This window comes from Chrysochloris asiatica, unplaced genomic scaffold (genome assembly GCF_000296735.1).
Source record: "Chrysochloris asiatica unplaced genomic scaffold, ChrAsi1.0 scaffold00010, whole genome shotgun sequence".
Taxonomy (NCBI): Eukaryota; Metazoa; Chordata; class Mammalia; order Afrosoricida; family Chrysochloridae; genus Chrysochloris; species Chrysochloris asiatica.
The window spans coordinates 35,084,594-35,097,709 of NW_006408528.1; the positions used below are offsets into that span (position 1 = coordinate 35,084,594).

Here is a 13,116-nt window from a genome sequence, read left to right on the forward strand (position 1 = left end):
TGATACAGAAGGAAGAAGTCTAAGCTACACGTAAGGCACTGGTGAAAAATAAGGTTCCAGGAATTAACAGAATACAAATAGAGATCTTTCAATAACTAATGAAGCTCTTGAGGCACTCACTCATCTATGCCAAGACATTTGCTTATACCAAGAAATCTGAAGACAGCTGCCTGACCTATCATGTGGAAGAGATCCACATTTGTGCCAAGAAAAGTGATCCAATAGAATGCAGAAATTATCTATCAATACCATTATTATCACACATAAGTAAAATGTGCTGAAGATAACTGAAAAACAGTTGCAGAAGTTCATCAACATGAACTGCCAGAAACTCAAGCCAGATTTAGAAGAGGGTGTGGAATGAGTGACTTCACTGCTAATGTCCAAAAATATGCTCACCTGTATTGTATTGGCTATGCAAAGGCATTCAACTACGTGCATCATAGCAAAGTCTGAATAACATTGTGAAGAACAGGAATTCCAGAGCCTTAATTGTGTTTATGAAGATCCTGTATGTAGATCAAGCAGTCATTCAAACAGAACAAGGAGATACTACCTGGTTTAAAATCAGGAAAGGTGAACACCACTGTTGTTATCTCTTTATCACACTTATTCAGCCTGTATGCTGGGCAAATGATCTAAGAACCTGGATTATATGAAGAAGAATGAAGCCTCAGGATTGGAGGAAGATTCATTAACAACCTGCAATAGGTAGATGATACAGCCTTGCTGAAAGTGAAGAGGACTCGAAGCACTTACTGATGAAACTTGCTATCAGAGATGATAGCCTTCATTACACACCTCGACACAAAGGAAACAAAAATCTTCACAACTAGACCCATAAGCAACATCATGAGAAACAACAACATTGAAATTGTCAAGGGTTTGATTTTATTTGGATCCACCATCAATGCCCATGGAATCAAAGGCTGAAAAATCAAATGATATACTGAACTGGGCAAATCTGCTACAAAAGACCTCTTTAAAAGTTTTAGAAAGCAAAGAGGTCACTGCGAGGACTAAGGTGCACTTGACTCAAGCCATAGTATTTTCAACTGCCTCATCTGTATGCAAAAGCTGGACAATGAATAAGGAACACGGAAGAAGAATTGATGCCTTTGAACTATAGTGTTGGGAAAGAGCATTAAATACTGCCAGAAAAATGAACAAGCTTCTCTTGGAAGAAGTAGAGTTACAATGCTCCTTAGATGTGAAGATGGGGTATCTTTGTCTTAGGTACTTTGAACATGTTTTCAGGAAAAATCAGTCCTTAAAGAAGAATATAATGCTTGGTAGACGGTCATGAAAAAAGTGGAAGAATCTCAACAAGATGGATCAATGGAGTGGCTTCCATACTGGGCTCAAATACAGCACGGACTGTGAGGACTGCTCAGGACCAGGCACTTGTCATCCATAGGTTGCTGTAAGTTGGAACCAACTGTACTTAGGGTTGTACACAGTGTTACTATGAGTTGGAACCAACTCTTCAACTAATAACATCATCAATAATGTATAACATTGTAATTTTTAAATTCTCCAGTGAAAGAAGATGCTAAATATAACTGAAATTATGTAACACTACCACTGTGTGGCAAGGACCTCTGGTAGCTAGCGTAGTGGTTACGAATCAGACTGCAAACCTCAAGGTCGGCAGTTGGAAACTACCAGCTGTTCCGCGGGAGAAAGATGAGGCTTTCTGCTCCTGTAAAGATTTACAGCCTCGGAAACCCTGTACAAGGTCACTCTGAGTCAGAACCGACTCCACAGCACACAACCACAACAACCACTGTGTGGCAATGCTAATTTCATTCAAACTGTTGTAATGTCCTTGCGAGTTTGAGTCAATAATGCAGAGTTAAGAATACACAAGTGTCTGTTAAGTAAAATATTCTTCATGTTATTAAAATTCCGGAAACAGAGTAAGAATGAAATCTTTACAGATACAGATTATAGGTCCAGACAAATACCAGAAACACTGCACATGTGGCAGTACATGTAACCTGTACCTGACCCTTATAATAGTATCAGGAATGCTGGTAGACACCTGCAGTCACTTGTTTGGGTGGGAGGAGAAGTAACTACTCAATGCTAATGTGTTAAGAATTGCTATGTCTACTCAAGGGAAGGACTAGCAGCCTGCCTTCTTTTGAGAACTGTCAAGTTTTGAAATTTCCATAGGAGTTGGTAGTGCTTTATCAGCCATAGGAAACCCCATGGACATATACTTTCATGGCAAAAAACTTGAAAGATAAGAAGTGATTACTGACTTTTAATCAAGATCTCAACCTGTGTATTAGAACCACTTAAGGTGCTTTAAAAATAAGCCTGATTCTCAAGTCCCACCACAAATCAATTTTAACCACAATCCCTAGGACAGAGGCCTTTACCATGGGGTGTGCATGATGTTTTTTCGTTTCCCAAGTGGTCACTATGGGTCGGAATTGACTCAAAGGCACTTAACAACAACAACAAAAGTGATTCTGATGTTCAAGCAGATTGAGACGTGCCCTTCTAAAAGGAAAGTAGCCAAGGAAAAAGGCTTTAAGGGTGGTTTCCTGTCTATTTGAACAGTTCTCCATGGCCTTACCTGACATTAATTTATGTCATAGCTTTTCTACTCTCTTAGAATGTCATTTGAGGTAACCAATAACTAAATTATACATCAGCCTCATATTTAGATTCAAGTGAACCTGGACAATTACTTTCAACTTTAACTTTGTCCTGTAGAGGCAGAGCCCAGCAAGTTGTCCAAAAGCAGCAGAGCGCACAGTGGGGACTCGCGCAGGGAACAGTTGCTCTTGGATTTGGGGGTTGATATGGATGCCATGCAAGCAGGTGCCTCGGTGAAAACTAAGACGAGGGCTAACTCAAGACTGAAAACATCAGCTCAGGGCTATGATGGAACGAAAACAAATCTGGTAGTTTTCCTACCAATTCATCACTTAAATTTGCTTTCAAAATGACTGAAATCAGCAAAAGCACTGATTTCATTTTTGCTTTGGTAAACAGAATGAACATTTGAACCTATCTACCGAGAAGATTCGCCTCTCCTTGCCAACCACTTGGAGCCATCAGTCCGAACCCGTCGAGACATAAGCATTCCAGTTTTACAGGAACTAGATTGTTAGAGAAAAAGCAAGTCATCTCTCTGAGAGGGAACATCCTTACTATAGAGGAGGGGGGGGGGATGGAGTCATGGGGAGCATCCTTAACTTGATAGATGCTGGGTCTGACCAGGAAGAATCTGACACCACAAATTCTTGGTGCTAGTTGCAACCAACTCATCAAATGGAAGAATGCCTCAGGTATCTGTGGCTAAGATAGATGTTTGTAATTGGCAACACGAGACAGTAACATTCTGTATATGGATCACTATCGATCCCTTCTCTTAAAGGATGTGATTCTATTTTATAAGGCCGTGTATATCTGTCATAAGAAATGGTTTCCCATTAACCTGAACACTTTTGTTTTCTCCAATTTAACCAATAATGTGAAATCCTTAAATGAATGCTTTGCCTACCGAAGTTTTCTAAGACACGTTACATTCTGGTCAGGATTGTTATTTCACTATTGGTTTGAGCTATAACTTGTAGCTGCTGAAGAACATCTGCCAAAGTGATCATGTGGGGAATCCTCACCAGGACTTGTTCTCACTAAATTAAGGGCTTCTACACCTTTCTGCAATGGACAAGAATGAGATGTGTTAGATACTCACAGGACGACCTCCACATGGTCCAAAGCCCACTGATCATGACCTGTTCCATTGTGGCGGGGCTGCCACCAGCGCAGTAACACACCTTTCATCCGTGCTTCCCTGAGTCACAGACAGAAGGACAAAGAAGTTAAGATAAGGGTACAGAGATTTCCAGACTTCCAATGTTGCTGTGTTGTTGTTAAGGGCTGTTGAGTTGGTTCCGACTTATAGCGACCCTGTATAAGGTTTTTGAGAAGTGGCTGGTAAGTATGAACCACCAACCGTTCAATTCAAATTGACCTTGCAGTCTAGTGCTTTATCCTATAGACTTATAATTATTGTTATTATTGTTGTTATTAAATGCCATTGAGTCGGTTCCAACCCATATCGACCCTGTATGAGGTTTCCAAGGAGCAGCTGATGAGCTTGAACCACCAATCTTGCAGTTCAAACAACTTTACAGTCCAGCACATTAACCCATAGCGCTACACCAGGACTCCACAGACTTATAATTGTTGTTGTAAAGTGCTGTTGAGTTGACTCCAACCCACAGTGGGTTTCCAAGGAGCAGACTTACAATGTATAGGGTTTCCAAGGAGCAGACTTACAATGGTGGTGGTGGTTATGTATTGTGGAGTCAGTTCCGACTCACAGCGACCCTGTACAGGGTTTCCGAGGCTGTAAATCTTTATGGGAGCAGAAAGCCTCATCTTTCTCCCACGGAGCAGCTGGTAGTTTCGAACTGCTGACCTTGCGATTCACAGCTCGATTTGTAACCACTATGCTATCAGAGCTCCTTAGACGTATAATAGGCTAACCTAAATCAACAGGACATTGGGCATGGAACTGAGGTTCATTTAGGTCTCAATAACAGCTTTCACCTTTACTGACCACTCATGGGCCTTGTGATAATCACACCTTTCCCTGCCTCCTTCCCCTTGCTCCATTAGTACCTGGTAGAGCAATCTATTCAGCCGACAAATATGAAGTGCTTCTGTGTATCGGGCACTGAGCTACAACCTGAGGTCATAAGACTAAGCAAAACCGAGACAGTTATTTGTCCTCAGCAAATTTTCAAACTTGTACTATTGTTGTTGGGTGCTACTGAGTTGATTTCAACTCATAGTGCCCCAAGTGACATAGAAGAACTGCCCTGGAGGGTTTCCTCACACTGTGGTCCCTACGGGAGCAGATCACCAAGTTTTTCTTCCTTAGAGCTGCTGGGTGTGTTTGAATCACCAACCTGTCAATTAGCAGCTGAGTGCTTCACCATTAATCCACGAGGGCTTCTTCAAACAAGTGTAGCCAGCAGAAAATATAAAATACCATTTTCCAAAGACTACAGTGTCGGCTAAGGGAAGGGAAATATGCAAAGAAGTGACTTTGCATTTAGCTGTTCTCTCTAGTCCCTCTTGTTTATATCCCTTGCTTCAATGTTGGCCTCTTGTCCTAATAGAAAACAGTAATAAAACTTAGGACAGCTGGGTTCGTCTTGGTTCCATCACTATCTACTTTTGTGGCTTTGTTCTAATAACTTCGCCAATTTGGTCCTGTGCGTCCTCTGGGAGTCCCTGAGTGATAGTTACGTGCTCTGCAGCTAAGCAAGAGGTTGGTGGTTTGAGTTTACCTAGAAGCACTCAGAAGAAAAGACTGGTGGTCTACTTCTAAAACTCAGTTACTGAAAGCCCACTGGATGCAGTTTTACTCTTACACACACAGGGTCACCATGAGTCAGAACTGGTTTGATGGCAAGTGGATTGTTTTTTCCACTTCTTCTCTGAAGTCTTTATGCTTCCTTTAGCTCAAAGTCTGTGACTTTCGGAGAGAACAGGGCTTTCCATTGAGACCACTTACAGTGGGACATTGTACGACACTCTCTGTGCTTGTGAGAAGTCCTTCGGCTGATGCTGCGCAATGACGTGCCAGGAGATCCCATTGTTGACACTGTACTGCAGGAGCACAGCCTTGTCCACGGCATGGGGGCCACTCGGGTCACTGTTACAGCTCTCCGTCTGGGTCGTGCTCCCAATTTGCAAAACAAACATGATTTTGCTGAAAAAACACAGGGTAAATAATCTTTAGACAGCAGTCAAGATGCACAAATGAAAGGGTGTAATTAAAAACACAGGGTAAATAATCTTTAGACAGTAGGCAAGATGCATCAATGAAAAGTTACAATGAAAAGTTAAAAAAAAATTTTTCTTGTTCCTAAAGTCCTCAATTTGAGTTCATTGTTAAGCACTGTTGAGTTGGTTTTGACTCACAGTGACCATGCACAGAGTTTCCAAGGAGCAGTTGGTAGATTTGAACTGCAGACCTTGTGGCTAGTAGTCCAGTGCTTATCCTACAGTGCCACACCCAGGACTCCCTACTTTGAGTTCATAATATAGTAAAAATAGGAGAAGCCAGCTTCAAGACTGAGTTATAGTTGTTGTTGTCAAATGCTTTAAAGTCGTTTCCGACTCATAGCGACCTTGAGTTTCCCAGGGTTTCCAAGGTTGTAAATCTATACAGGAGCAGAAAGCCTCATCTTTCTCCCATGAGTGGCTGGTGGGATTGAACCATTGATCTTGTGGTTAGCAGTCCAGTACTATAGAGCCACCGTGCTCCCAAATGGAATATTGGTGTGGTGCTGTAGGATATGCACTGGTACAAAGACTGTTTGAACTGCAAGGTTGGTGGTTCAAGTCCACCAGCTGCTCCTAGGAAACCCTATAAAGATTCGCTATGAGTCGGAATTGATTCCATGGCACTAAACAACAATGTTCCCAAGCATCTCTTAAATTATGCCTATGACCAGAACCTAGAAAGGCTTGCTTTCTGTATTCAGAAAACAATTTGGACTTTCAAGGATATATACGTTTTCATGGTATTAGCAATCTTGTTAGAGCACTTCATCTAAAAGATCTTCTATTCTCTGTCAAGGGACATGGGTCAATTAGGCAGTCAAAGACATGGAAAGGGCAAGGAGTGAAACTGCAATATTTACGCTACCTATTTTTTTTTTTACAAATAGTTCCAAACTGAACAGCATACAGTCAAGGATAAATCACCATGTCTGTTTCAGGAAGGGGCGTCTGCAGATTCCAGCTAAGGACAGTAGAGTCAGAGACAATCAGGCACTGGCCCATCCTGCTGTCCTGGTCAATACGCTCCTTTGCTTTTCACAAGTGTCTTTACCTCAGAAAAGAATTTTTAAACAAAGGAAATTTATCACCTAAAGGGTCTTAGTAAGGATAAGGAGCCCTGGTGGCACTGTGGATTAGGTGGTAGGCTGCTAACATCAAGGTTGGCAGTTCAAATCCACCAGCTATTATGAATGAGGATGATGAAGCTGCTGCTCCCATTCAGACGTACCATCTTGGAAACCTTGTGTAGGGTCACTATGAATCAGAATCAACTCAATGGCAGTGGGTGGGAAGAGAATGAGTTAGAACATGTGGTCAAATAAAGAGCTAGACTTAAACACTGTGAATCCATAAATTAAAACAAAGTTACTTGTGCAACAAGGTGTGTAACTGTTAACTAAGCAGCTAATTATATCTGTGTAAGGAACCAAGGGAAAATACCAGTTGCCTCTAAGTTTACCTTTTTGATAGGGGAAAAAATCAAAATGGGGATGGATAAACACGACATATACCAGCATCTCCATGGTTATCAGACAGGAGTATTATGCATTTATTATTCATCATGTTAAGGGATGAAAAACCTGATTTTCTGCCTCTAAAAAACACATTACTAATATTTTCCTAAGTGGAAGGTTAAAAGTGAACTTCTATATTCTTATTAACTTAACGTCTAATTCTCAAACACCCTTTAGCTACTGACACCTTTTAGTACTATGTGAGCACTCCAACTTTATAAAGCACTGGGATCTTAAACAGACAAAGACTATGTTTTTGCTGGCTGAGGCTGCAGAGCTAGGAAAGGCAGGTGGGGAAGGAAACTACCCTCCTGAGGGCTCTTTTCCTCAGCCACTTTCCTAGTCAATTTGCAAAGCTGCTGTCCACTCTCTTATGCAATTCTGACTTCTGTGGCATGTGCCCTTGTCCATCTATCCATCCATCCTCCATTTCTATATACTAAATATGGGTCGGTGTTTTGTATGACTATAAATCTACTTCATATAAACACTGACATTTACATACTTGCATACAGTCGACATTAAACATCTATATGAATTCTCCATCGTTCACTTTGTATATTCTTGGTCATTTTCCAAGACTATGCCTATGTGACCACCATTCAAGTCTGTGTGTATTAAAAATTACAAAGTAACCCTAAAAGAAACTGAGAGTTGTGAAAACATATTCCTTGGACCTAACTCAAACCATTTAGGTTTCCACTATTGCTTATTATTTGTGCAGTAAGTTCATGTTCACAGCTAACAGACAGTTGACAATCACCAGGCTTGTGACTGAGTCTATGTCTGGGCTAGAATACAGGGACTTTGTTACCTACCTTGCTCGAGTGAGATCCAGGGGTTTGGTAGCAGCTTGCCTTATCTGACAGCCGTTAAAATAGAGCGAATCTCCATGGGCGTAGGGTACCAGCTGCCCACAGCCACTTCCTATCACTCCGCCTTGAATGGTCTCCCAGTTTGACTCAGTGACTCTTGCTGACTCAAAATTATCTTTAATATAGCTGGGAAGGTCATGGCTGAAAACGGAGCAATCATCACCTAGAGAGATGAGATCATCACAAACATGAGCTGGAATAAGTGGAATTATCAATGTTTAAGATTAATTCAGTTTGATTCCATTGCCGTCACAGTTGTTGTTAAGTGCCATTGAGTTGGTTCCAACTCATAATGACCTTGTACAGGGTTTCCGAGGCTTTACATTTTCTCGGGAGCAGAAAGCTTCATCTTTCTCTCTTGGATGATGGGCTCACACCGTGGACTTTGTGGTACACAGTCCAGAGCTTTCATATGGAACCACTGTTGCTGTAAGAATGGCAAAATACAAAGCCAATTCCCGGAATGAATATTTCTCTTTTAATGTGGCAATTATTGGTTTAATTATTGTTGAAAAATTCCATTAGTCAATGTCTACTATTGTATGCATGTGCTACTATACTGATGTTGAAGCATCACAGCATCTGGCTGGGGCTGTATGTGCTTCAATAATGTGTCTCAGTGCTGGCTCTCACCCTGGAATGAATGGGAAGCCAACCTAACTTCTTTTTTCCTAGCCTGTTCTGTAATAGAAAATAAAGTATATCATGTTCTTGTCCTTCTTCCAGCCCTACCTTGATGATTCCTATAGGCAGAGTGTGTGTCCTCTTCACAGTTTTTAATACACATCAGATATTCAGTAATGAGGCTGGGATAAGTAAATGAATCATGGATAAATTAGAAGCGTGTCTCTCAGAGACACTCCCCTCTCCTACAGATAAAACCCCTAAACCACTGCCATTAAGTCGATTCTGACTCATAGCGACCCTATGTAGGGTTTCCATGCTATAAATCTTTACAGGAGCAGACAGCCTCCCCACCCCCCACCACTGAGCAGATGGTGTATTCGAACTGCTGATCTTATGGTTAGTATCTTAGGTAACCCACCACACCCTCAAGTCTCCTTTTAAAGTCCTGTCATATACATTTGCTAACAAATGCCAGTATTTTAGCTCAGTGGTGAGCCAAATATTTATGAGAAGGCTTCAAAAAGTTCTTGAAAAAATTCTACTACCTTTTAATTATATTTTTCACAAAACTTTTTGAAGCCCATTCATATATGCTTGCATTTCCCCTTGATTTGAACAATGCATTATTTCTAAATATCTACAATAGCTTAAAACTGAAAGGTCATAGTTCTGTTGGGTCAAGGGGGGCAACAAACTCCAATTATCTAGGACGTTTTGTTTGACACTTGATTTATTCATTTCCTAGAATTCAAATTTGCTGGTCAGTACGCAGACTTAGTCTCAGTAGAAATGAAGCTCCAGGGGAGAAAGGAGGCAATTAAGCAATTTCTAATGGAGTCCTGGTGTGGCAAGGTGGGCTAATGCGCCAGACTGCAAAGTCGACTGAACTGCAAAGTCAGTAGTTCAAGCTCACCAGCTGCTCCTTGGAAACCCTATACAGGGTCGCTATGGGTTGGAATTGACTCAACTGCACTTAATAACAACAACATCAGAATTGTGCAGCAGTCTGCACTGATCATATCAATGTATTTGGAAGTAAGAAAATAGCGTAAGTCAGTAAGTAAGTCTAAGTAGATCCTACTCCAGAATTCACATCTATGAAATTTTACACAGCACACTTGGGAAAAGGTGCAAACTCCTGTTTTTTAGAAAAACCTCTCCCCTATGAGAGACAGCAATGCTGACTGGAAAGAATTAGCATACTGGCCTTCTTTCTCATAGTTACTAGCTGTGTGACTTTAGGCAAGTCACTTAGTCTCTCTGAGTCTCAGTGTTTTCACCTATAAAATGGGAAGAACAATATTTACCACAGCTAGCATGGGAATGCCATAGATACTAAATGACTCTGATGAATGAATTGATGGAACTACGTCAATTATAAGACAATGTAAGAATTCATTTAAAAAAGTAAGTATTAAGCATTGTTACATGCCAAGTGTTCGGCCCTGAGGATGTAATGGGTATTCTGTAAAGTAGGAATGTAGGGCTGGAGGCTTCTAAAAGAGTAGTTTCCAAGGATGTGAGCAGAGTATGCATCTGTTCCAAATATGTACTCAGCCTCTAGCTACTTTGGCGGGAATAATGTGTTTCTATGTACGCCAGGTATAATACTGCAGAATAAGACAGGACTGCTAACCACAAGGTCGGTGGTCCAAACCCATCATTTGCTCCTTGGAAAGCTAGACAGGGTCACTAGGAGTCACAACTGATTTGACAGCACACAACAATAGGCCACAAAGGTCTTCTGGTGTGACAATGCTGGAAAGTCTTGGGTTGTCAACTACATGTTGGGAAGACAGTAAGAGCTGCTGTTGAGAGAGGCAGAGGGACAATGAAATTAGTGAGTGTAGAGAGAAGGGCAGATAGGCCAGGAAGGAGAGAAGCCCAGAAACAGAGATAAAGTGTTGGGGGGGACCAAGGAGCTACATGTTAGATGGGGAATGTGAGATAGTATCGAATATTCTGAGTACGTAAAAGTCTGTATTTTAAAAAAAAATACATTAAGGACTCAGCATAAAACTATCCTTGGTAATTCATTCCAATGATAAATATCAGAGTGACTTCTCTATCCCACACCCCTCAGAATGGAGTTTCTACCCCTGTGCTGGTACACTTCAGTATAAAGGTTAGGATGAAGAGAAGCTTGGAGTCTTCTGTATCAAAAGTGACTGCCCAGGATGCAGACCTTGGAAACTTTCATCACAGATGCACACGGCGCCCGTGGTGCAGTACCCGTGCCCACTGCAGAGCTTCGGGCAAGCCTCTCCAATGTACACGTGGTCGATGGCCCAACTCTGCTTCTCAGTCTCCTCCCCCTTCTGGATCCAGCGGAACTGCGTGGCACTGAAAGGCGCACAGAAAACAGGAAAGGCTCAGCAGGCTGGCTTCCCAGGGCTCCTCCCAGCTCTAGACTCTGGAGATGGGATTGTTTCTGAAGGAAGGGCGTCCCCAACTCCCGCCTGAATCACTCTGCTAGCAGAGGTGAGCCAATCTGTATTCCTCAGACTCTGCAAGTTTCCCTAAAGCTGGTGCCTTTCCTGAAGCTATTTTGGGAGAGTCCCATTCTATTAAATCATAAAGAGTCCCACTCTGTTTTCTTATAAAGGAGAAGTGAATCATTTTCCAAATCTTCTATTGTATTTACCCTGGGGCTTGGTGTAACTAATCAGCCCTGCGCACCTCAGAGGGTCCTTGCACCTTGGCTGAGAAGAGCAGCCTCTGGGGAGGCACAACACTGGGTAGAACTGCGGTGATGGTGACTTCCACCGCTCTGTTTTGGGTCTGTGATTCCAGGCCTGTGAGTGTGTTTGATATGTGCCAGGATATTCCCAGTTTACTGTATGAGTTTGGCAGAAATTGCCAGACAATCCCACAAGATTTACCTTAATGTGAAACCCACCTGGAGGAGACATGGTCAGGCAGCTGGATGGTGATTCTCTTCCAGCTTGAGCTGTTGATAGAATTGTAGATGGTGGCTTCGTGGAACTGAAAGGGGGAGCAGCCGATGCTGTTTGAAGAGGAAGGCAAGCACTGGGTTTGAACAAGCTGCCAGGAATCAGATCTGAAGAAACCAAAGGCATTACATTAGACAAATCTGAAGTGAAATATATTACCTGTCTAACGATAAGCAACTAGACTGCAGGTTGGTTTAAACCACGAAGTAGGTGGTTCAAGCTCACCAGCCACTCCTAGGAAACCCTAAATAGGGTTGCTATGGGTCGGAACCAACTTGAAGGCACTTAACAACAATAACAACAAATGTCCAGGTAGTGCTTTGGGATTTAGTTAAATTAAGATATTTAATTAACCAATGTATTTATAATTATAGATTATGAAAGGGAAAAGTGAAAATAATTTCATACAAAATGTATTCTGACACAGACAGTAGTAGTAATAATAGAATGCATGGCTATATACACATGAATAGCTTCTTCCCAATAATTTTTTTTTTTTTTTACCATAAGCATACCTGGAGTTGAGTGACTTACTTCTCTGTCTACCTAACTTAACTGAGTACAATTAATTTCTAAAAGAGGTGGTGGGAGCCAGGGCTATCAATATATTGATTAGGTAACTATACAGTATCAAACTTTCATTCAGTATTGCTAGTATGCTCTAAGAAATGTGACTCTAGCTATAGCATATTGAGATCTTTCATTGATTAAAATTTTGTTATGTTTGTTTGAAAATGATCAAAATGAAAAAACCTACTTTGAGGACAAATATAATGTCTTATTTGTTTTAACATATAGTGTGTGGACTGTGATGTAGTATGAATATTGGTTTTCCTTGGTTTGAAGAAAATTTAGGAAATAAGTCCTATGTGTAAATTTTATACAAATGGAATTTGCACATATATGTTTAATACAAATGACTGTCAGCTTTAATACACAAAGTTGTTCCTCTGTAAGCTGTTATCTTACCAGTAGATGACAATTTGAAGTGAGTACTCAGTTGTAATGAGGTATAAACCATCATTTTACTAACCTTGCCTCCTTCGTGTACTCCAGCATTACAGAATGAAGATCACCACAAGAAGTGGCCTCACAGCCCACCACAATCTGAAAGAACACAAACAGCCAATGCAAACCAGGCAAGACTAAAGGCTATCCAACAGCATTAACCAGAATGCCCCATCTAACTCCATTCCGATCCATAATCAAAGATTAGTCACCCAGCAACCTAACAGGACATGAAGAGTGCATGCATCCTTTTGAGTTTAAAGAGAACAATTTTGTCTGGAGATGAGAAGTAATGGGCTTAAAAGTACTATTTTT

The 13,116-nt window shown here is 41.3% G+C and overlaps 1 protein-coding gene across 2 annotated transcripts in view; it reads right to left on the minus strand.

Moving 5' to 3' along the window:
* The window catches only part of RELN (reelin), a 646,525-nt gene that overhangs the window by 12,156 nt on the left and 621,253 nt on the right, over positions 1–13,116 (minus strand). Inside the window, exons 58-64 of one of the 2 annotated variants that reach the window (XM_006834372.1) lie at positions 12,827–12,900; positions 11,739–11,900; positions 11,025–11,182; positions 8,156–8,375; positions 5,549–5,746; positions 3,716–3,814; positions 2,007–2,012 (exon numbers count right to left, since the gene is read on the minus strand). In XM_006834372.1, coding sequence (XP_006834435.1) covers positions 2,007–2,012; positions 3,716–3,814; positions 5,549–5,746; positions 8,156–8,375; positions 11,025–11,182; positions 11,739–11,900; positions 12,827–12,900 — 917 coding nt within the window. The remainder of the gene's footprint in view (positions 1–2,006; positions 2,013–3,715; positions 3,815–5,548; positions 5,747–8,155; positions 8,376–11,024; positions 11,183–11,738; positions 11,901–12,826; positions 12,901–13,116) is intronic. The other variant, XM_006834371.1, reaches the window with a different exon arrangement.